This window comes from Salarias fasciatus, chromosome 15 (genome assembly GCF_902148845.1).
Source record: "Salarias fasciatus chromosome 15, fSalaFa1.1, whole genome shotgun sequence".
Lineage (NCBI taxonomy): Eukaryota > Metazoa > Chordata > Actinopteri > Blenniiformes > Blenniidae > Salarias > Salarias fasciatus.
This window is the reverse complement of record NC_043759.1, coordinates 9,103,223-9,128,430: the sequence shown is the minus strand read 5'-3', so window position 1 is coordinate 9,128,430 and position 25,208 is coordinate 9,103,223. Positions and strand designations below refer to the sequence as shown.

At 41.4% G+C, this 25,208-nt stretch overlaps 2 protein-coding genes across 4 annotated transcripts; both read left to right on the top strand.

Annotated features, from left to right (window-relative positions):
* Positions 1-6,678, top strand: LOC115402286 (uncharacterized). Its single transcript, XM_030110798.1, has 4 exons — positions 1-179; positions 3,144-3,643; positions 6,410-6,604; positions 6,667-6,678. Exons 1-4 carry the CDS (start codon positions 23-25, stop codon positions 6,676-6,678), a joined length of 864 nt encoding a protein of 287 aa, XP_029966658.1. The 5' UTR covers positions 1-22.
* A 10,307-nt stretch (positions 6,679-16,985) lies between these two features.
* On the top strand, positions 16,986-25,208 carry LOC115402203 (tyrosine-protein kinase Blk-like). 3 transcript variants are annotated; one of them, XM_030110700.1, is made up of 14 exons: positions 16,986-17,060; positions 17,876-17,983; positions 18,130-18,226; positions 18,341-18,368; positions 19,307-19,400; positions 19,838-19,936; positions 20,082-20,185; positions 20,263-20,412; positions 20,695-20,847; positions 20,937-21,116; positions 22,259-22,335; positions 23,080-23,230; positions 23,682-23,813; positions 23,900-25,208. In XM_030110700.1, the coding sequence occupies exons 3-14, from the start codon at positions 18,131-18,133 to the stop codon at positions 24,100-24,102; spliced, it is 1,467 nt and encodes a 488-aa protein (XP_029966560.1). In that variant the 5' UTR covers positions 16,986-17,060; positions 17,876-17,983; position 18,130; the 3' UTR covers positions 24,103-25,208. The 3 variants fall into 3 exon arrangements, with proteins under 3 accessions (XP_029966560.1, XP_029966562.1, XP_029966561.1); XM_030110702.1 differs by having other exon boundaries at positions 17,000-17,060; positions 17,844-17,983; XM_030110701.1 differs by having other exon boundaries at positions 17,023-17,073.

Below are 25,208 nucleotides of genomic sequence, written 5' to 3'. Positions count from 1 at the left end.
TCAACCTGAAGAAAATGATGATATGACTGAAGAGGAAAACGAAGAGAGACCTAAAAGCAACATTTCTGTGAAATCTGGGATTTCAGTGAAGTCAGATATTTCAACAAAATCTAAATCATCGGATTTTAAAGTTGAAAAAGGCGGTGATGCATGTGAGGAAGTAAATGATGAAGAGCAATGTGAGGAAAGAGTATCTAGTGCAATGTCAGAAAAATCAGCTGATTCAAAGATATCTACAAGATCAAGTAAGTCAAAAACCTTTACTGAGGTGTTGACAGAAAACAGCAACGATGAGGGAGCTGCGGAGAGAGCAGAGAGTGTAATGTCTGCTAAATCTACCCATTCAAATGAGAGAGGACCGAGTGCGCTGTCAGTGAAATCTGTGCGGTCAAACATGTCAGCCAAATCAACCCGATCAAATATTTCAGCCAAATCTCGTGTGTCAGCTGAAGAAAGTCCTGCAGGTGACACTGAACTTAAAGAAAGAGCTCCGAGCAGTATGTCAACTACATCGGTCATGTCCTCAAAGTCAAATGCTTCCGCAAGAGATTCTGCAGTTCCTTCTGAAGGCTGCAGTAATGTCACTGAAGATATTGCTATTGAAGCAGAGACTGAAGAGAGATCAGTGAGCTCAATGTCCATAGAGTCAATTGATTCTACAAGTGAGGGAAAGGACACTGAAAGTGAACAAGGAGCCCCAAGCAGCTCATCAGTCCACTCGCACGTTTCTGAAATATCTGCAGAGAGAGCACCAAGCGCTGTCTCAGCCAAATCAGCTCGGTCGAACAGCTCGAAGGTATCTGTAAACTCTGCAGATGGAGCTTTGTCGATCAAGTCAGCAAAGTCACAGGCCTCAATGAAATCTCTCAAGTCAAATGTTACTGAGGTTCAAACTCCTGACGATGAAAATCTAGACAGAGCAGAAAGTGCACTGTCAACCAAAACGGCCAAATCATCTATTTCCACAAAATCTAAAAAACCTACGAGACTGGATGATCCAGCTGATGAAAATGTTGCTAATGACGAGGAACACATAGAGAGAGCACCAAGTAACGTGTCAGTCAGATCAGTAAAATCAGTTAAATCCAACGTTTCTGCAACATCAAGAAGATCAAAAGTTTCAGAAGCTGGTCAGGAAGACAATCCTGAGGAAAGAATTGTTGAAGGTGAAAGTGAAGGAAGAGCATTGAGCGCCATGTCGGTCCAGTCAGGGAAGTCAAATATTTCTGCCAAATCAGGTAGATCAAAATGTTCTGCTGGTGTTCCAGCTGACGAAGGCTCTGAGATTGCAGATGAAGAAGACAACAATGAACAAATTCAAGAAAGACCAACGAGCTGCATCTCAGACAAATCTGCCCACTCATGCGAGTCAGAAATATCTATAAAGTCTCCTGCGAGAACACCGAGTGCTTTGTCAAATAAATCAGCAAAATCACACATTTCCACAAAATCTGTCAAATCGAACACCTCTGAAGTGCAATCTGGCAAAACCACCAGTATTCCTGTTGAAGCAGAGGGTGACAATGAAAACCAGGACAGAGCAGAGAGTGCAATGTCGGCCAGAATGGCCAAATCAACAATCTCTGCAAAGTCTTCTAAATCAAGGAGATTGGATGATACAGGGCAAGAAAACACAGCTGAGCAGGAGGAAAACACAAAAAGATCTCCAAGCAGTCTGTCAGTCACATCAGTGAAATCAGCAAAATCAAATATTTCTACAACTTCCAGAAGAACAAAAGTTTCTGAAGTCGGTCTGGACGACAATCCTGAAGAAAGAATTGTTGAAGGTGAAAGTGAAGGGAGAGCATTGAGCTCAATGTCAGTCCAGTCAATGAAGTCAAATCTTTCTGCAAGATCAAGCATATCCAAATGTTCGACTGCTGTTCCAGATGAGGATGGCTCGGAGATCTCACTGATAGAAGACAACGAAGAGCCAAGTGAAGCAAGATCACCAAGCTGCATGTCAGCCAAATCTGCTAAGACAGGTGTGTCGGACGTGTCTACAAAGTCTGCAGCGAGAACACCAAGTTCAATGTCAAACAAAACTGCAAAATCAAGTGTTTCTGCCAAGTCTATCAAATCATCGGGAGCAGAAAATGTAGTGGATCAGGAAGAACTCGCAGAAAGAGCTCCAAGTAACCTGTCAGTCAAATCAGCAAAGTCAAATATTTCTACAAAATCAAGAAGACCAAAGGTCTCTGAAGCTGGTGTAGAGGACAATAATGAGGAAAGGATTGTTGAGGGCGAGAGTGAGGAGAGGGCAATGAGCTGTTTGTCAGTCAAATCAGCGAAGTCAGATCTTTCTGGAAGATCGAGCAAATCCAAACGTTCAGCTGGTGCACCAGCTGAGGAAGGCATTGATGATGAAGACAATGACAAAGAACAGACTCAAGAAAGATCCCCAAGCTGCATGTCAGCCAAATCTGGAAAATCTGCCGTGTCAGAAATATCCATAAAGTCTGCAGAGAGAACACCAAGTGCTTTGTCAAATAAATCAGCAAAGTCACACCGTTCTTCTAGGTCGAGCAAATGTAATACTTCTGAAGTACAGCATGATGAAAATATTGATACTGTTCAGGAAGGTGGTGAGGATGAAAGTCAAGACAGAGCAGGGAGTGCAATGTCAGCCAAAACTGCAAAATCGACGATTTCTGCAAAGTCTACTACATCAAAAGGACATAACAATCCAGGTGAAGAAAATACAGATGATCAGGAGGAACTGACAGAAAGACCTCAGAGCAATTTGTCTGCCAGGTCAGCAAAATCGAACACTTCTCGGGCATCTAAAGTATCCAAGGTTTGCTCTGAGGACAATGCCAATAACCCCGAAGAAGGAATTGCTGAAAATGAAAGCCCAGAGGGGTCAGTGAGTTCGATGTCAGTTAAATCAAACATTTCTTCAAGATCAGACAATTCAAAATGTTCTGCTGAAATTCCAGCAGAAGAAATTCCTATGACCTCAGAAGAAGAAAATGACAATGGGCGAAGTGGAGAAAGAGCACCGAGCTGCACGTCAGCCAAATCTGTCCAATCAAGTGTGTCAGAAATATCCATAAAGTCTGCAGAGAGAACAACAAGTGCTTTGTCAAATAAATCAATGAAATCTAACGTGTCTGCAAAATCGGCCAGATCAAATTTGTCAGGCACTGATGAGGGAGCAGTTGAGTACGAACCTCAAGAAAGAGCACAGAGCGCCGTTTCAACCAAAACTGCCAAGTCATCGATATCCACAAAATCTGCAAAGTCTGGACTGGATTGTCGTGTTGAACACCCAACATTTGATCATGAGGAACCTGAAGACAGAGCTCCCAGCAATTTGTCTTTAAAGTCAAATAAATCACAAAAGTCCAATATTTCAGTGGTATCAAAGAAATCAAAGGTTTCCGTCAGTGAGTTTGACCCCAGTGATGAAATAGCAAGCAGAGAAGAGCAAATTGAAAGCAGGTCAGTGAGTTCAATGTCTGTCTCGTCGATCAAGTCTGAGAGGTCAAATCGGTCAAAATGCTCAGCCGATGTCCACGTTGAAGAAAGACCTCAGTCCCATGCTTCTACAATATCTATCAAATCAGATGCTTCCAAATGTGCTTCTGATGGGAGAAATGAACAAGCAGAAAGTCAGGACAGAATGGAGAGTCCAGTGTCGGTAAGGTCAACTGTTTCGAGAACCTCTAATAAGTCGAGTGAGTGTGCTTCTGCAGTAGAAGAAATAGTGAATGATTCTAATCATGTGGAAAGAGCAGCCAGCAGTATGTCAGTCAAATCAGCAAAGTCGAATATTTCTAAATCGTCTAAAAAATCAAAAGTTTCAGAGGTACCCTCTGAACACAGCACAGAAATTGGCGACGCACAGAATGAAGGAAGAGCGAGTGCAATGTCATCTCAGACAATCAAGTCGAGTACTTCTGCCCGATCTATGAAGTCCAAATCTACAGCTCTTTCAGCAGCACAGAGCTGTGAAAGCTCCAGTGAAGAGCATGGAAATGAACAGCCTGAGGAAAGAGCTGCAAGCTGCGTGTCGGTTGAATCATGCCACTCTCATGCTTCTGAGAAGTCTTTGCGAACACAAGCCTCTGGTGTCACAGTTGAAGATTTGGACGAGGATGAAAACACTGAAGGAAGGGCCCCTTCTTCCTTGTCTGCTAAATCAGCAAAAACAATTACCTCTGAAACTGGCATTTCACATGAAAGGAATGGAAATGTGGAAACATCTGAGAGATCAAAGAGTGCAATGTCTGCCAAATCCACACTGTCAGTAAAGTCTGTGAAGTCAAATTTGTCAAAAGTCTCAGATGTGCCAGCTACTGATGACGTCTCGGATGACAAGGACGATGCAGAGAGTGTAGCAATCAGTAGCATGTCAGCTAACTCAGCCAAAGAAACTGAAGAGCGAGTACCCAGTGTAATGTCAGTAAAGTCCTCCCGATCCAGTAATTCAAGGGTATCTGCAAAAGAGGAAGCTGCACAGAGACCATCAAGCACTTTGTCAGTTAAATCAGCTAGATCGGTAAAATCAAGACGGTCCAGCATTTCAGCTGAATCTGATCAGACAGCAACATCTAATGTTGCTGACGTTGAGCGTGCACCAAGTAGTACTTCCATAAAATCGGCAAACTCAGAAAATTCACATGCTACAGCAGGATTAAAACCTGAAAATGGTACGGAGAGCAACGAAACCAATGAAGAAGATGACAGTGGGAAGAGAGCACTGAGCCCAATGTCTGCCAGATCAGAGAACTCCAATGCAACATCTGTTTCTAGAAAATCAAGAGCCTCTCACACTACGCAACGATCAGAAAAAACAAATGTTAGTGAACAAGCAGCTTGTGAAGTTAGTCAAAATGAGAGGAGCCCGAGTGTTTTATCACTGAAATCAAACACGTCTGCAGCAACTCCTTGTGAAAATGGTAAAAATGATGAGGCGGATGAAAGACCCCAGACAGCAAAGTCAACCAGATCAGCTAAATCATCCCACTCAACAAAGTCAAAGCCATCAATAACTCATAGGAATTCTACTCCAGAAAGTACTGAGGCCCCAAATGAAAATACTGAAGAGACATCCGAGAGAGTACCAAGCTCCATGTCAGTAAAGTCAAACAGATCAGCGAGATCAAAAATATCCAAATACTCTGATGCTCCTACGGATGAAAATACAAACGAAACAGAGGCGAGAACAACGAGCCCCGCATCAACAAGATCAAATCGATCTGATGCATTCAACAAGTCCAATGTTCCTTCTGTGACAGTAGAGGAAAGCGATGACAAAGCACCAAGAGCGATGTCTTCAAGGTCAAAGAGTTCAGCTCGATCAAAAAAGTCAGTAACTTCTTTGAAAAGTGAAGGCCCGACTCAAAGTTCCTTAAGTGTGAAGTCACATCTGTCTGTTACATCTAAAAAATCCAAGGTAACTGACATTACAATAGACGGAGACACAGAAAATAAAGACAAGCTGAAGAAGTTGAAAACTGCTGATGCTTATTCTGACGACAGAACCAGCGTGTCTTCAGTGAATACCGGCAAAGTTCTGAATCCTGAACAAAACAGTGACTCTTGTCTGCAGGAGAAAGGACACCAGGAGACAAGTGATAAAAGCAGTCGTCACTCTAAGTCCAGCAAGTCAAGAAGAACAGAAATAGAAAATACAACTGTGAAAAGTAGCGCTAAACCCAAGTCCACTTCAAATTCTGCGACATCAGCAGCTCATCAGAGTGTGCCGAAGGATTTAGGGAATGCTGATCATGTCATTTGTGATAATGAATCCAACAAAAGTGATTTGTCTCAAACTTTATCCAGTTCAGACATTGTTAAAGAAATCTGTGAGACCACAGCACCTGGAGAAGCGACGATTGTTGCGTCTCCACGACTAACAAATGGTCCAGTGAGTGTTCCTGATCACAAAAGTGACAGAAGCGCCGAGGCTGATGACTTTGACCTGGTCCCATCAAGGCTACCCAATGCATCCCCGACCGAGGTTGTGAACGAGTGGCTGAAAACTTTACCTGCGGAGAATGATGCCTATGACATGGAGGAATTTAATGAAGACACTGAAGAACAACAAACAGTTCCAGGAACGGAGAAAATAAATACAGGCGAACAAAATGACGACAGTGACGACTCAACAGCAATAAATTCAAAGGACAAAAACAAGGATGAGGTGATAAAAAGCGTTTGTACTAACTCAGAGTCACCAAATGACGATACCTGCACTGACCAAGATGATGAGTCAAAAGTATTCAACTCCTCCATACAAGTAATGAAGGTTCTTCTAAATCCAAAGGTTGATAGATGCAACAGTTTACCAGAAATTTCCCCGGTGTATGGGCGTAAGCTGAGCACGTCAGCCAGAGGGCTTCTGGACAGCCTTGTGAAACTGCAATTAATCGATAATGACCCTAAAAATGCGAATGAAAAGGACGAGAGATACAAAGAGCTGATGAACATCCTGCAGTCTCTCTGGCTCTGTGAGCCTCCAAAACATGAATACACGTTAAAGGACGACCATCATTCTGTGGACGATGACTTCAACCACACCTCGTCTTCAGGAGTGGATGTCAACAGTGGATCGACAGGCTCGGGAAAGAGCAGCGATGGCGTGAAGAAAACCAGTGTGAGTACACTGCAAGAAGCACAAAAGATCTGTGAAGCTGAACCTCAGTGGACCTCTGACAGAGATTCAGATGAGAAAAAACTGAATGAAGAAGACCCAGCAACAGATGAGACAATTAGAAGCGATGACAGTCAAAGAGAAATACCTGAAACACCATCATCAACAAACAAGAGTTCAGGAAATGACAGTAGTGGCCAAAAATCTCCTGGAGAAGCTGAGATGGCAGATCAAGAGGACATGCAATCTGAGAGTAGCTTCCTGCTTCAAAGCACACAATTAATCAAAGAGATTTCTCAGGATCCTGATCCCATATGGGTTTTATCCTTATTAACTAACATAAAAAAGCAGTTCATGAAGCATTATGTCAACGCAATGAAAGAGTTCCAAGTTCGATGGAATTTGGGAGATAATGAAAAGCTTGAAGAAATGATAAATGACCTTAAAACTGGAGTTCACAACAAGATCCAGGCCAGTATCGACAGAGAACTCAGGAAAATTCAAAGTAGAACGGGCCTACCAAAGCCTCCCGAAGAGGCAATGTCCCATGTTTCAACAACACAAACAGAGGAGAGAAAACAGAAACTAAGAGCGATGCTAAAACTCTCAGCTGATTCAAAAGCAGGAAAAAGTAATGATTCGGCAACGGGCACATCTTTCAGTGACCAGCGCAGCGACAACAACGATGACAACTGTCCATGTCAAACATGCATTAAGGTAAACGTGTTATCTGAATCAAAAGCAGCAGAATCAATTGTTGAACACGTTATTGTTGAAGCCGTAAAGGAAATGGAAATGCAAGAAGAAAATGTCATCACTTTGGCTGCAGATGAAAAAGACAATGAAGTTGAAGCTGATGAGAAGTTACCTGCAGAAGAGATAATTACGGATGGAGCAGCGTCACAAAGAGAAGACACAGAGGCTGCAATCTCAGAGCAGGAACAAACTGAATCCAGAGAAGATGCTGCAGAAGAAGATATTACAAGGGAAGAGAGCACTCTCACTTGTGAATTGGCTGACAATTTAATAGCTATTTCAGCTTCTGGTGCCGATGGATCTGAGGACAAGAATGATGACAAAGTTTCAGATCAGGGTTCAGTGATGGAGGAAGAAGCAACAGAAGATGAGATTGCTGCAGAAAAAGAGATTGTTGACACAGAGGATGATGAACTGGAGGTCTGCGACGCAGCTACAACTGAAGAAGAAACAGAACTGCAAAGCCAGGCAGCTGCCACATGTGTGCAGGAATCTGATGAAGAAATGGCAGCTGAATTGACTGTAGATGATCACGAGTCTGATGAGGAAAGTGTGGAAGTGGGAAAGGTTGACGATGAAGAAGAGACTGATGCTGCTAGCGTGGATGAATCTGGACAAGATTTAGACGCAGCCACAAATGAAGAAGACACCACAGACGTGAATGCTGAAGAGGCAACAAGTGAAGACGAGCTGATTGTCGAAAAAGAGATAACTGCGACAAGTGACGACGATAATGAAGAAACTGCTAAGGATTCATCAGATGAGACGGCTGCAAAAACAGAAATGATAGAAAAAGATGAAGGCAGTGATGATGATGCTGATGAAAATGAAGCAGAAGAGATGGGAAATGAGGAGGCTTTGAAAACGGGGAGTGTTGATGATAAAGAAGAGGCTGTTTCTCTGGGCGATTGCGCAGAAGATTGTGACAACTCTGCAGAAGATTTAGATGCAGCAGAAACTACTGCAGCTGCCACAAGTGAACACGAATCTGATGAGGACGAGGCTGTCGAGGCAGGAGCAGCTGACAATGAACAACAGACTGAAGATGAGAGTGTTGTGGAGAAAGACGTAGCTGTCACAACTACAGATGTAGATGAAGAAAGCAGTGCAGCAGATGAGGAAGCTGCGACTGAAGATGAATCTGACAAGGAGGATGTTGTGCAAGCCACCAGTGCAAACGAGTCGAATTCAGAGGAAGAGACAGCTGATGACAGAGATATCAGTGCAACGAGTGAAGACGAGCAAAAGGAGGAAACTGATGGGGAAGACACTTTAGTGGAGGAAGAAGAGGCCACAGATGACGTGGTAGAAACAACAGAGCATGAATGTGAAAAAGTGGAAGAATCTGAAGTTAAGTCTGAGTCAGATGAGAAGGGCTCAGATGATGAACCATCGGAAGATGAAAAGATTGGAGAATCAGAGAATGCTGTCTCCAGCGAGGATGAACTGAAGGAAGAAGATGAAACCACTGCAGTAGACGAGGATGACGCAGAGTCAGACGAGAAGGAAACAGCCGACGAGCCAACAGAAAATGAAAGAGATGATGAAGACGAAACAGAAAGAGATGCAGGCAAAGACACTGAACTTGAAGAAGAAAACCCAGCAGGAGATGTGGCACAATCCAGCGTGCAAGAAACCAGTGATGCTGAATCTGAGTCTGATGAGAAAGAGACTTCTGAAGAACCAACCGAAGGTGAAAATGATGGCGGAAAAGACGAGGAAGCTTCAATGGTTGAGGAGAAAAGCGTAACAGAAGACGTGGTGGAGATAGCTGAGCATGGATCTGACGATGATGTTCCTGAGGACATGGCCAAAGTTGAAGATGTGGAGGAGAAGGAAACATCTGAAGGAGCAACGAGTGCAGATGAGGCCATTGAAAAGACAGAGGAGGAGGACACAGAAAAAGAAGAGTCGGGTGAAGAGGAAATCAGTGAATGTTGCAGCGGAACAAATGAAAATGACTCGGAAGATGTGGATGGAGATGAAACTGCTAGTCAAGATGAATCTGCAAGAGAGGAAAGCTCCAAAGTTGTGCCTGTAAATGATTCAGAGGAAGAAAGCAGTGAATCTGAATCAGAAGGAAGTGAAACAGTAAATGATGCAACATCAGACCTGAGTGAAACTACAGGATTTGGAGACACTTCTGAAGTTACCAATGACAATGAGTCAGGATTCGAGCATTCAGAGGTCAAGTATGAAGATGAGATGACAGACGATTCTGCAGAGGAAGATGAGACCACAGAGGCACCAACAGATGAAAATCAGACTCCAAGTGAAGCAGACCCTGTTGAAGAGTTGTCGCCAGAGAAGTACGAGGAGACGGAAGCATCGGAAAAAAACGCAGAAAGCAGTGCCGTCGAAGACTTTAAAGATGAAGAAAAGAGTGAGGACGATGAAACGGCTCAAGGGGGATCAGGAGGCTCTTCAAGGGAAGAGGAAGAATCAGAATCAGAGCAACAGTCCACGACTACTGAGAGAGATGGTGGAGAAGAATCGGAGGCAGACGGTACATCTGCAGGAGAAGAGGACGGAGAAGTTAAACAAGAAGAGGAAGCGTCGGCGGATGACACCGAAGATGAATCTACGCTAGTTGAACGGCTCGAAGGAGAAGATCAGGACATCGTGGAGAACGGTGTCAGTGAGTCTGAGACTGATCCTGATGAAGTTCAACACACGTGTGATGAGAGTGGAGAAGACAATGGCGAAACAGAAGGCGCAGATGAAGTGGTGGAGCTGAAACCAGAGGACAATTCGGATGTGGAGGAAATATCGGAAAGCAAAGAGGAAAACAAAGCAAAAGAAGATGTCGATGGCAGTCCTGATGTCTCACAGTGTGAATGTATGGATGCTATAGAAGAGGAAGCAGATGACGAGACTGCAGCCTCTGGAAAAGAGGGCGAGGAAACTGAGACAGTCAATGACGACTGGAGTGAAAACGAGGGACATTCGGCCGACGGAGAAGATGAAGAAGACGAAGAAGACGAAGACGAAGACCAGCTTGTGGAGGACAGTGAGACGAGGGTGCAACCTTTCAAGATAAACAGTCAGAATGGACCCAGCACCGACGCCAACAGAACAACACTGAAGCCACTTGATGGAAGAATCAAGATGAACGCAGAATCTGAGGACGGCACGTATGCAGACGTCGAAGATTCTGATGTTGAACTAAACAACCAAGACGAATCTACAAGACTTGAATCAAAGAACTCGAAATAGAGTTTGCTGAAAGCTGATTACTACGGTACTCCACCAGAGTTGGAGAGAAGTGGCGGACTGATGCGCGACAAAAAAAAAAAGAAAAATATTTATTGTATATTTGAAATGGCAACAACAGACTTCTTGATACTCATGTTACAAGTAGTGGGCAACTGAAACTTTCTGAAGAAACTGAAATATTCGCACAGACTATTATCATTTTGTTGTATTTATTTTGATCCTAATAAATATGCATTAAGAATCACAGGCACTTTGCACCAGCATGTCTAATGCTGAAATTGAACACTTGCACTAGAAGTACTGCTCTTACAACTGTATGGAAAAAAAGAAATCCTAAAAAACTTGAATGTATCTATTGTATAAAGGATGTTTGTTTAGTTTTCATGCAATGCAAAACTGATGAGTAACTAAGTATTTGTTGTGTGCTGCAGTTCTGAGCCTTAGACATGAAACAATGCTACTATTAACTCTCACTCTACAGAACTTTAATGCTCTGATGACAATAACGATAATAGTGGAAATAATGTGAAATGCACAAATCCTGGTGCTCTAAGTGTTTGAACAATTTTGCACCACTCACATTTTTCTTCATAATCTACATAATTTAGAGGATTTATGACTGTATTTTGATTCTGTTTCCAAAATTAAATTGATACTAAGTAACATACTTTTCTTGCTTATAGTTCTCTTTTACCCAATGTCCTGGGTACACAAAATGGACGAGTCATTCTTTTCTGGAAATCCCGAAGGGAAAAAAAACAAAAAAACCCAAAAAACAAACAAACAAAAAAAGGATTCCTTTTGAATGTTTAACGGTGTCTTCTACAGGGTTTATTGTTGTGTGAAAGGTGGACGATGATCATTGTATGCATGTATCAGTTCCTTCAGGTAACTGAATTTATAGCTTTAACTGATTTCTGTAGGAGATGAATATCTCTGAAAGGTAGCAGACGTCAATTGAGGGATTTATGTATGATACAATTTCATCCCAATTTTCTGTATATTAGACTATTGAATTGTGCTTTTAAGTAAGTAACTACATTAATCTCTGTGGTACAGAGTTCATGATCTTTGCTGAATGTATTGCACACATTATATCTGATATTAAATGTACATTTAAATCCTTCTGTCTATTTTTTTTTTCTTGATGTTAAGACAATCTTATCAAATATTAACAGTCACATTGCTATTTTCAAGAGGACCCTGCAGTGAGCCCTGAGGTACACCACTAAATGCTCAGGTTGGGCTGGTCAGCATAATAGTTGTGGCAAATCGAAAACATACGATGCACATGAACCGCTGTGATGACCCAAGAAGGCAGCAGTCTTTATTTTATCCTAATACTGACCCCACTCTCACAGAACTAGTCTCTCATTCAACGCGAGCCGTGATTGATTCACAATAGCTTTGAGGTCGGTAAAAGTAATTATCTCAACTTTGGAATTCGTGGCAGTGTTTAATATTTTGGAAGAGTTTTTTGGTTTCCAGTCACAACTGACACAGTCTATGTATCACTTGAAATATAATATTCTTCATGCAGCTCAAATCAGCATCTGATAGAAAGGACCAGCAGCGACTGTGGAGCCTTGTTTCAGGCTCTTCCTGCAGTGTCCCATTAGACACAGCTGATGGATGTGCCCCTCTCTGACTTTCCATTTGCAGCCTCCTGTGGTCATGTGGCATACATAATTGGTGTCACTCTGATCGACTGCTTAAGAGGCAGGCCTCTCTTTTCAAACTGCCTTTTTTTGAAATGAGAATATGACATGAGGCCTCCGAAGTCCTCCACAATAGAAATGCATCCAACAGTCTGGGAATACTAACTCATTAACTCCAGAGAGAGAGCTTGTGGAATTGAACACATACTGCATTATTTTCCTTTTGAAATGAACGAGCTGGCTGCACTCACAACAAACTTAGAGCAAAGTCTGCTTGGTGTTACGCATCTATTATCCAGTATGCGATTCCATTCAGTGTGGAAAATGATTTTCTGCCTCTTATTTTGTTTCCAACCAAATAGTTGATCTCTGCTGACATTGTGATGAAAATTACAACCCACAATGAAAACACTCAAGCAGCCTCTGTCTTACCCAGACTTTAAAGCAACACTAAGGAACTTTCAGTTTTAGTTGATTTTGGCGGCGCCAGTGGACAAAAGCGGTAGTGTTTTGCCTGAAGGAATACTACAGTTCCCATGAGGACTAGCGCGTGGCGTTGTAAAATGCTGCTCCCGGTGGCGTGCTGTCAGACTGAACTCGCCTTCATTTGTTTCCAGTGGCTGTGTGAAGGATGGATAGCGACGAGGTAATGAATCTAATGGTGGCTAAACAATGTTATATCATGATGTGACGCATGCCGTAAAGCAGTCCGCACGTTTGGAGTTTTTTAGTGTGCAGGGTTCCTACCACCCTCCTCACAGTTGCTTAGTCCCAGTGAAAGCAATACTGACGCCCTCAGCCCGTGACAGAGGGGTCATTCAAGTAGCTATAAGTCGATGTATCATCACAAAAGATATTAAAATGTTTTATGAAGGTTGAAAACTTCCTTAGTGTCGCTTTAAATCTTCCGAGCCATTTCACTCTAAACCCACAATCCACAATCTGGTGATTCCCTCCTCAGTGCTTCCAGAGAAATGGTATCAAAATAACTGCCCCCTGGTGGCCGAATTCAAGGGAACCACACTCAAACACCGGTCCACGTGCGTGAAAGTAAAGGGGTACAGAGTCACGTGACATCAGCCCACCAATCGCAAAACTACACCCTCAGCATAAACACCTGCACAGGCCAGGATGGGGTTAAAGGTTAGGGTTCAGGCTCAGGAAATCATGAGCAAGGCATTGGCTTGGTGAGTTATTACCACAAGGATCTGATACGATCAACAGTTTGACATTCTTCACTTTGGGTGTAATAAGTTGTGAATATATGTAGATTATGTTAGTCACTTGGATCCAAAGTTTCTGAAATGTGGCTGTATTATGTCTATTGAGCACAGTTAAAAAAAAAAACATTCACATGAAATAGACTTCTTAAGATGCTGTGACATCTTTCACAGACAGTTGTATAATGTGTCTCATACGAAGAGTAACATAAGAGTAGCTGGAGAAAATCAGAATCTACACTAGAGATCAACCACATCAGCAATAACAAAAACAATAATCGAGGTTTTCAAACTGTGAAAGGATATTTCTATCATTCTTCACTGAAATGTTTGACTTCGTGAAAAGAATTTAATCCTCAAATCTCTTTCGAGGAAGCACCTGCCTGCTGGCACAAAGTAATTTTCACAGTAAACACTGGGAGAGTGAAGAACGTCATCCACAGTACAATAATGAGGGGTTTTCCCAAAGCTATGTTTACCTCAGAGCATCTTGCTTCTGGAACAGCTGCACAGCCCTGCTGCTATGGCGCTGCACGGCGTTCATGTTTTCATGATTATCAAATAAAATGAGATGGATACCTCTAAAGATAGTTTCAGAAGATCATGACAAAGTATTTTCACCATGTTTACTGATGCAATGAGACAATAAAATAGACTTATTGTTTTAACTCTTGTCTTAAATGTATGGGAAACCAACAATAATACAATATACTTGCTCAAGTTGTGCTTGATGTCTGTTGCTGGTGTCTGTCCAACTCAGGAAAACAGCACTGTGAAAAGTGAGACTCAAGAACATCCTGGAGGAAGAGCAAAAGTGCCCGTTGAATAGATCGAGGGAGCTCAATTGTTTCTTATTTATTGACAATTACTTTGTCTTTTTTAATGGAAAATGTAGATGGGAGACCTTCCCTCACTCTGCATGTGTGACAGAGGACACAAAAGGTTCCCACACCGACGGGAAGTCAAAGAAGAGGGGCCTCCTGTGATGTGGGATGGGGGATCAAAAATGAGGAAGGTGTGTGTGTGTGTGTGTGTGTGTGTGTGTGTGTGCAAATACACTGACTGCACAGCTTTTTTTATATATTCAGTTTTTTGCACAGTATAGTGAGTGAGAGAACACACACATTTCTAAAAAAAAAAAAAAAAAGCACATGGCACATGCACAGATTTTGTCAGTCACATGCAGAGCACACTCACATTAATAATGGGGTGGGGGGGGGGGGGCTGAAAGTGGCTGTTGGAAGCATGTAGGCTTCTGGCACTGGATTACTAAAGGAGACCCACGCTCCCTTTCTTTCCCACTGTTGTTCAGGTTATCCTGTGGGGCCACTTATGACCCTTCTGCAGGCAGGATGCAATGTCTGGGGACCCCAGCAGAGCTGTACACAAGCATCCGCTAAGCCCTGGGAAGAAAACAAGGACTGATGGAAAACCAGAAGAAAGGAATATAAAGAGAAACAGCAGTTAGTAACCAGGACGCACTCAATAACACTCGCCATGCACCTGCAGCCTGGGTCTGTGTGTGTGCGTGTGTGTGGGTGTGTGTGTGTGTGAAGTGAGATTGTTCCTTTGGAGAACTACAGCACAGCACAGTCCCCACACACAGCACAGGTGGTCCAAACAAAAACCTGTGAAGTGTTGCCCAGAGAGTAATATCCCCACGTTGCGTGTTGTATAAAAGCCCCCCATAGGAAACAAACACTTCCGGTGCTGTAAGATTTATTGTTCCCCGCTCTTATAGGTTACAGTACGTTGTGACTGATATCTTCCTTTTGACTTCTTTGATTCATTCTCCATATTTAATAATACAGTTAGCATGCAGAGCGGGTACGGAAAGGTCATATTACAGCCATCTCAAGGACGTGTTTTGTTTTATTGTCAGTGAAGAAGAGGGGTGAATTCCCTCCTCGGTGCATTGTGCGGTGAGAATAGGAAGGACCTGGTTAACCGTCTCGCATGGTGTGGAAAACTAAAGCATTGTTGCGCTTTGATAGATTGACCACACACCGGCTCTCAACTTTTCTCCTTTGACTCTGCTTTCGCCTCTGCAGTCTGCAACGCCTCAACACCAAACGCAGCAGCGAAAAGTTATCGTGACTGAAAATGAAGAAAGCACCACACTTCGGAGTCAAGATGTCATCTAAAGGCTGATCGTGAAGTGGAAGGCCAAAACATTTTGGGACAAACTATTGAGGTGACTTCAGGAATACACTTCAATGACAGCCAAGCTATAAAATGTGAATGTTTACTCCCTCTAGTGTTGAAAATGAGGAACATCAGCAAAATAACAAAAAATTAATACCGTTCATCCATCTTCTACAGCATCTTATCCAACTCAGAGTCAAATTCTGAGAAAAAAAACAATGTTAGCCAAACTGCTTTATCAAAGGTATTGTTTGTAAGAGATTCGTACCCGGGAGACACTTTGCAGCATACTGATATTTATGTGTGTGTTCTTGTATTTCCTTTTTATTGTATCATACTGTGGAAGAAAAAAAAACTAGAAAAACAGATTTTTTTTGTGTGTGTGTGTCTGATCTACTGTGTGGGACCAAAATGCCAGACACCAAAGTTCACAAATCACACTTTATCTGTATTACTAACTATACATTAGTTTCACATATATGAAAGACTGAGATATGGTTTTAGCAACAGAGTGATCATTCGGTTTTCTTTTGACAGTTAAGGCTCGGATAAGACATTTTGTAAATGAAAACCCCCATGAAATTCTCAGATAACCATAAGTTTCAAAGATGGATTGATGGATGAATGTTTGGATTCTTTGCAGCTATAGCATCACACAAACTACATACATTTTAATATAAAAACACATTTCTTCATTCATTTCACAATACATTAATTAATCACAATAAAGAAAACAAACAAAAACAAATGTATAGCTCTGATGGGGTTGCAATAGTTACCCAGACTCCATTTCTATGAAACTAAGAAGATAAATCTCACTGTGGCCAAGAGGTCCCTCTGGTGGTAAGAATGTGCACTGCAGCTACTCGTGGCTGCAGAACCAGAATCCATCAGATAAGCAGTGCTGCAGACCGCGTGAGGAACTGAGAAGTTTGCTATGGAAACTAGAAACTGTGTCTTCACATCGAGGCATGCAACACTCAGCCACACCAGCAGCCCAGCCTGATCTCTTTACACAACACCCTGCAACTGCCCTCATCAGGCATCATTTATTATCAGCCAAACCTTCGATCAACACTGTCCAGAGTTGAAGAAACCTGATAAATAAAGTGCATTCATTTATTTACAAAACATTTAAGGGGAATCGGGGTTCAATCAGCAGGTGATCTTAGTGCTGTTTGAGATGATCTGCAGCAGAGGGAGGGAGGGAGGGAGGGCCTCATGATAAAACAAACAAGCTGCTGCCTGTTTCCAGTAAACTCAACTTGGTTCCCCAGGGGAGGCCTGTGTGAGTGTGTGTGTGTGTGTGTGTGTGTGGGAGTGTGAGTGTGTGAAGAGAGAGAGAGAGAGAGAGAGAGAGAGAGAGAGAGAGTTTCACCCTGACAAGCTGCCAGTTTTCAATGAGGAAACTGAAGACATTTTACATCTGGAGCACCTCTGAAGACAACCAGGGACAATTTGAAGGTATTTACCTGTGGTATGTCAATTTTAGCATTTCAGTCTTAGGACAGTTCATTAATTTCAAAATTAAGGAAAATATCAAATGCACTTTAAGTGAACATGGGAAAAGTTTTAGTAATTTACATAGGTATTGATGATCATTTCAGACCAATGACAATAATCATCAAATTATGCAGCTACACACTCTCAGATTAAGAATAAGAAAACTAATAAGAAATATATTTAAAGTAAAATGTATTTTTCAAGGCTACAGCAGAACTAAGTTAGCATATAAATTTCAGCTGGTCTGAAGTTTCATTGCTTATTGAAACTGGTAATTCTAATATTTCCATCATATCTAAGAAAATAACATTGTTGAAATAACAGAACTGGTAGTTTTTCTGAAGGTGAGCTATGGTCAGTTGGCATTTTTGCTTTCACACATTATTTCATGGACAGTGAGATTATGTGACCATTTGAGGTTTGTTTGTGTTGGATATTTTCACTCTGCCTGTGTCATTCAGACTCACCAAGCTAAACTTTTGTTATAAATGTTAAATCTATGTGCCTGCAAAAGATTCAAATGCTGGTAAATTTGAAGTGGCGTTAAATGAGTCTCTAAGTCTTAAACATTTACAAGGTTCCTCACTTTTTAAAGGTTTAACAGAAATATTTTGTAAGACAATCTGATAAATAACTTTATTTATTTATTGAGGTGAATGTAAAGTACATGAGAATAACACTTTACGAAGCTGAAAAAAAATTCCACTTCCTCTTAACAGTTTCAGTGTCTTTTTCTTTGTAAAGGCATATACCTGACATTGAAGATTCATTTCCAGGATCTCTCATCCACGTGTTCGCTGTGGGCATGAAGTCAAAGATCAGATCCTGCAGCAGGAGAAGTGGCGACTGAAAAAAGCTTCAGTGAAGCTCATCTGCTTTATCAGGTAAGAGCTCAGAGATCAGCATCTTGCAGGCAGGAACTATTTCACTGCATTATGTAAAATGCGTTACACTGGTAAATAACTTTACGTACAGTGATTCTTTTGAATTACATGCGTTACAGTGAATAGAATTTCTAACGCACTTGCAGGATGGGCTGCACATGCAGTGGGGAGAAACTGATAAAAGATGACAAATTCTACAAAGGAAAGCACATCTCAAAGGGCTCCTACAACTCGCACCACATCGTAAGCTCTGCAGGACATCTGAAATCAACCCTGTCACAAGAACCTCATAATGTTGACTTAACTTGCTGCACAATGACAATTAAACTTTTGCTCTTTTTTCTTTTTCTAATATAGGGAAGTGGAAACATCTCCTCAGATAACGGTAAACATTTAGCCGTCTTCATATCCTTTTCTCTACTATACTGAAGGGAGGGGGGGCAATCATGGCCCATGACAGAGACACGGACACGAAATGCATATTTTTAGACTGTGGGGTACAAAAAAGCTCAATATCATACATGGAGATCATAGAAAAACCACACAGAGCAAACCAAACGCAAACCCTCGATATTCTCCGTTCTATGACTCCTTGTACTTGTAACGAACTTGAACAACAACAGCAATTCGTCAGGCACGTCAAATCAAATCAAACTTTAGTCATATTGCATTTTTCATACAGTAAAATTCAGCCCCAAAATTTTAAATGCAAATTTAAATACAGTGAAACCCACTCGTCCGCTCACCCCCTGCCATTGTATGTACACATTGAAGATAAATAAATGAAAAATAAAGAATTATTGAATTTAAAACATTAGCCAAATTAAAAAGGAAGGATTTGAGGCTGCTTTGAAAAAAACACCAAAGTTCTCTGCAGGCCGCAGGAGGATACGTGAGCTCGCGATCTTTCATAAGATAAAGTTAAATCTGTCAGATAAGAAGACGCAAGACCATGAAGACGTTTTAAAACAACTATTAAAATAACCTTAAAATTGATCCTAAACGACACGGGGAGCTGGTGTTGGCGGTTGATGTGTGGAGACATTTGCACGGTAAGAAGAGGTTACACTCCCCGATCGGTATCTTCACTTCAATTTCCTCAGTTCTCCACTGAGGATAAAAGAAGATTACAAACACAAGAAAGTTATTTTAACATCAGAGAACGAAAGAAAAAAACAAAACAAAACAGGATGCACATTAGTAAAAGAGGAACAGTTTTACAAATTCTGAATATACAGAACACAGACAAACTTTAACATAAACTTTCTGAAAACAGAGCGAACAAGTATGAAGAACTTAACTTTTGACTTTTTTTCTTTGCAGATGATACGCTGTTTGTGGCGCAGCACGACTTTAAAGCCACGAATGACAGTGATCTACCGTTCAAGAAAGGAGACAAACTGAAAGTTTTGCAAGAGTAAGTCTCAATCTCGTCCAGGCAGCGGCGACATGTGACCCCAAAGCTAATCTGTGTGGCCTTTAGGCTAATTCTGAAATAATTCTGCTTTATTGGATTAATATTAACCACACTGGAACCCTTTTGAATTGTTAATATTTTGTTAGTGAAATAATAAATTACTGCTGAATTACTAACATACATATTGAAGTTGAATATAATGCATGAATGTATGTTTTTTTTTAAATTGATTTAGTGTTTTTACAGATTTGCAAACTGTTTATTATGGTTATGTGAACTTGTTTTTTGTGAGAGTCTTTAATTAGATAAATAAATAAAATTATAATTTTATAAAATAGTCATAATTCCATGTCATTGTGGCCCTGAAGATGATTCAGTTCAGTCTTGAATTAACATGAACATTTAACACTGACTCGCTGCGTTTGTCTTGTTTCTAGAAGTGGCGAATGGTGGCTGGCGAAATCGCTCATAACTGGAGAGGAAGGGCTCATCCCATGTAATTATGTAGTGCGAGCAGACACACTGGAAGTGGAAAAGTAAGAATAACACAGAGCAACACATCAGCAAAAAAAAAAAAAAATGTAGGAATGCTCATTCACATTCCTACGTGTTTTTTGTGTTACTATATTTTGTGAAGTGATAACACGAGGCGTGGTCTTGTGGGTTCTTTCCCTCCGGCAGGTGGTTTTTCAAGGATTTGAGTCGGAGGGAGACGGAACGACTGCTTCTGGCTCCTGGAAATAAACCAGGGGCTTTCCTGGTTCGAGAGAGCGAGACCTGCAAAGGTGAGTTCATCAGACATGAAAACATCTGCAGTCTAAAGGAGGAACGCACCGCTTCAACGCTGTTTAACCCTCTTCAGGGTCCTATTCACTGTCGGTCAAAGATAATGTGTCAGAACAAGGGGACGTGGTGAAACACTACAAGATCCGCTGTCTGGACAAAGGTGGTTACTACATCTCCCCATCCAATACATTCCCGTCCCTGCAGGAGCTGGTGAAATACTACTGCCGTAAGTAATGACCGAAAACACACAGCATTTACAAACTACGCATCCAATAGTCATGAAGTTTTTGGTGAATCATGTTGAGATTTCTGCAAATGACTGAGTGAAAGAGTAAAGTCAGACCTTTCTGCGTTAGAGTAGTGAGTTTTTCACTTTTTTAAGAAAAGAACAAGATAAGAAAGTCGTCACTTTGATCACGGGTGTCAGTGTAAACACACAACAAGTATAAGAAGTATACTGTTTAGTGACTGATTTTTTTTCTTCAAACACATTGTGGGTTGTGTTCAGGCACAGCAGATGGCTTGTGTCAGCGTTTACACGCTCCCTGCAAGCAGAAGGCCCCTCAGCACCCATGGGCGCACGACGAGTGGGAGATTCCCCGAGAAACCCTGAAGATGGTGAAGAAGCTGGGCGCAGGGCAGTTCGGAGAAGTGTGGATGGGTAAGAGGGAAGCGAAATGTAAAGGAGATGATGCAAACGTCCTCGAGTCGAAGAGGAAATTCAGCAACGTGTTCGAATCCTCGCCGCAGGCTACTACAAAAACACCAAGAAAGTTGCGATCAAGACGCTGAAGGAGGGAACGATGGCGCCGGAGGCGTTCCTCCAGGAGGCCAACCTGATGAAGCAGCTGCAGCACGAGCGCCTCGTCCGGCTGCACGCCGTGGTCACGAAGGAGCCCATCCTCATCGTCACAGAGTTCATGGTCAATGGTGGGAATCATTTATTCTAATTAGGATTTAAGCCCACACAAACATGATGACGATTGACTGCATTTTTAATAGAAATTCCAAATATGTAACATTTTCCTGGCATGTATTTTACATTAACAAATGCTAGTCAGAGTTGACGGTCCTGGACATTAAAAAACATTTAGACTGTGACCCCCCAGAAACAGAAGGGACCATATTTCTTTGTTTTATACAGTTTAACATTTGGTGAAATGCAGTGTTTTGTCAGGATGATAGAATTTTTTTTTGTCTATATTAAAAAGTATATTACAATTAATGATTTAAAAAAACTGAAAACCTGCAACTTTACAAAAGAATTTATCAGATATGTAATGGAGAGCAAGCTAAAATTAGGAAATAATGGTACGCTTTCATACAAAACCACAAATGTGACACCTCTACCTGTCCCATTTAAAATACAGTGTGAAAAAAGCCAGAAATGACCACATATTTACACAGATCTGAAGGTTCTTTTTCATGTATATATTTTTGCAATTTGTCATCTGTATACTTTTGGTTTTTTGTCACAGATCAAAGTTCAACGAGAACAGTCAAAGAGAAAAGCAGAAAAGTTGAATACAAACAGTAGCAGGTCAATTATGTGTAAATGAATTCATCTACTTTATTACTGCATATGTCTTTAAGGAGAAATGAACAAAACTACAAAACCATCAGAACCTTTCTTGGTTTATCTACATTCATCACACTCCAGATCACTTCAGAGAGAACAACGTCTCGGCGATCTGTAGAGAATATCACACTCCGGTTGAAAAAGGAAGAACTGAGTCTAAAAAATGTAATAAAAATAGTGATTTCCACGATTTGCCCATAATATTTTCACAAACCAAGCAACTGTGAACGCCATGAGCTCCTCAATCAGAATTCAAGCGTCACCAACTGTGACTGGACATTAGAATTTTCACATGAATCATGTGGTTTGCTGTATTTGACCCCGGTCTACATAGCTGTATGAAACAAAGTGATTCCAGGCGTACATTTAGCTCAAAAGTCAATTAAAGGAGTTTAAAGTATTATTACTCATATTTAAAAATGTGAATGTTGTATAAAGTTATTTATTTAAAAAAAAAAAAACTAATTAAAATCTTTATTTTTCTCTTTTGCAGGTTGCCTTTTGGACTTTCTAAAAACAGACGAAGGACGAAAGCAGACGCTACGTAAGCTGATCGACATGTCAGCACAGGTAGGACGCGTGCCGTAACATCGTCTCTATAAAGCAACATGTTAGTATATATTCTGTGGCATCTTCACCAGAAAATAGTATTTTTCTTTTGCTGATTTAAAATACTCCTTTTTTTTAGTTGTTGTTGTTGTAAAGTTCAATCCCTGCTGCCGCTGTCGTTTCTAACAAATTGTGCACGCTCTGTCAAAAATCAAAAATGAAAGGGTGGTCTTTGCATGAAGCATGTGAAAGTCTCTGACTCCGGCTACAGGGTGAATACACATGGAAACTGTGAGCAGGGGCTGTGTGGTTTCTGCGGCGCGGCTTCTGCTCGTCTGGTTTGAAAGCCTCACCCTACGTCAATTATTAACATCCGGACAGGAAGTCATGCTATTTTTCCATTCACAGTAGGCTCCCCCCACCGCTTTTTTTTTTTTTTTTTTTAACCCCCCCAGAAATGACTTCCTGAAAGTTGGTACATCCTGTTAAACCCACTATCAGACACTGCATGTGTGCACACACACTCTGGAGCGGCACTATATGGTGTGTGAAGTTATTAGTGGAAACAAAGTAAATAAAGCACGACTGAAATAAAAGTTAGAGCTGAATGTCTCCGATTTGATCGCCTTTCTGAGGAGTTTGTATTTTTCCCTTCACTCCCAGCTCGACGTGACCCTAAATTTGAAAAAGCAGTTCGAATGGACGCATGAAATGTAGATCAAATATCCAGAGCGCCGTGAAACTTCTGTCTGACTGTGCCGACAGATCGCTGAAGGCATGGCGTACATCGAGAAGAAGAACTACATCCACCGTGACCTGCGTGCCGCCAACATCCTGGTCAGCGAGACTCTGCACTGCAAGATAGCAGACTTCGGCCTGGCCAGGATCATCGAGTCCGAATACACCGCCCAAGAAGGTGCAGTATGGGTAGTACAGCGCCATCACTGCGCCGATGTGGTTATGATCAGGAAATATATCCTGACATGTATTCAGGAGGTGTGGAAGAAGCAACATATATACTCTTTCCAACATATGGAAAGTGTTCAGATATTTATTGACATTGTGTATAACTTTAAATGTTAGAAAAAATATTCTGTAAATGTTTTTTCTTCCATTTCACCTCTTTCAGATTTGCCTTTTACACTGACGATCACAACCACGTCCCTCAGAATAACAACGCAAACCCTGACGATCAAAAACACACAATTAAACAAGCACAAAACGGTTCAGAGCTCACAAGTGCCGCCGTCTTTCAAGTTTTAGACCTCACAAAGACAATAGACACGCTCAGACATGCACCCTCCCACATCTTCTTGACGGAAACATAATTTCTCTTCACTCCTTTTCACCCTCTCTCTGATGAATAGGTGCAAAATTTCCAATTAAGTGGACGGCTCCAGAGGCCATCAACTTCGGCACATTCAGCATCAAATCAGACGTCTGGTCCTTCGGGATCCTCCTGACAGAAGTGGTGACTTATGGAAGAATACCGTACCCAGGTACAGCCCTCCACATGCTTCTGATTGAAATGTTTTTTTTGCATGGATTGAGTCCAACATGTGAGCATTTTCTGTCGTCTCACCAGGAATGACCAACCCGGAGGTGATCAGGAGCCTGGACCGGTCGTACAGGATGCCAAGTCCGGACGGCTGTCCCGAGGAACTCTATGAAATCATGCTGAACTGCTGGAAAGAGAAGCCCGAGGAGCGGCCCACGTTTGATTTCCTGCAGAACATCCTCAACGACTTCTTCATTGCTACGGAAGGACAATATGAGATGCAGCCATGATTACACACGAAGAAGTGTTTCCTGCTGATGAACCCAGAGACACGAAGGCGATCGGAAGAGATGTGTCACGCCTGAATGAAGGAAGGAGCGGTCGAACATCTCCACCGATGAAATCATTCCTCCAATAACTGAGAAGAACAGAGCCATTTAGGATTTCTCCTCTCGTGCATTATAATCTGAGATAAAAAAAAAAAAAAATGAGACTGATGATACTTCAGCTAAGAATTAATCCCATTTTTAAGTGGAAGCCATCAACTTTGTTGAGACATGTTATAAAACCTTCCGGAAATACAAATACCGATCGTGCATGACGGTGGAAAATCAGCACAGGTACAGTGACACACACACACACACCTGTCTGCACGGTACAGAAATGAGCAGCCTGACAAATACATGCACAATATTTAGCACTTTCTTCTTCTTCTTTAAGATGTCAACAATTACGCGGCAAATATTTAGAGAAATATGCTTTAAAGAAAAGAAATCCGAATTCATGCTATTGTGAAAAAGTTACACTTTTTTTGTATTTTTTTTTTTTAATCAATTTAATTTAACTTTTTAGTGTTACAAATACAAACGTGTTAAAATGTTGGACATATACTGAGAAACTTTTCTTTCACCATTTTTTAAACATGATAATAATAATAATAATAATAGTAATAATAATAATAATAATAATAATAAGCACTGTGATGAATAAGAAACCAGTTAAAATGTTCTGTATGTGAACATTTATATGAGTTCAGAGAAAAAGCAGGACAAAACCTAGAACTACAGAATAAAGAGGTTTATCTGTTCCTATAACTCCACCGTCCCGGGGGGCCCAGACAGTGTCTTTAAGATAAGAGAGAGGGACAGCCAGAGCAGCCAGGGTTAAAACGCACCATTTCCTAAATGGACAGGAAACAGGAAGTGTGATTCAGCGTTCTTCGGATGCCACAGGAGCCAGAAAGAAAAAAAAACCCTCACATGCTAAATTGGTGGATTTTTTTCACATATTTCTGTCTGCTGGGAAAATGTTTGTTTAGTATTCAAGGCTTTTGAAGGAATTTTGAAGAAAGCCTTTCCTTTCTGTTCTGATTAATAAAAAAGCTTTGATCAAATGA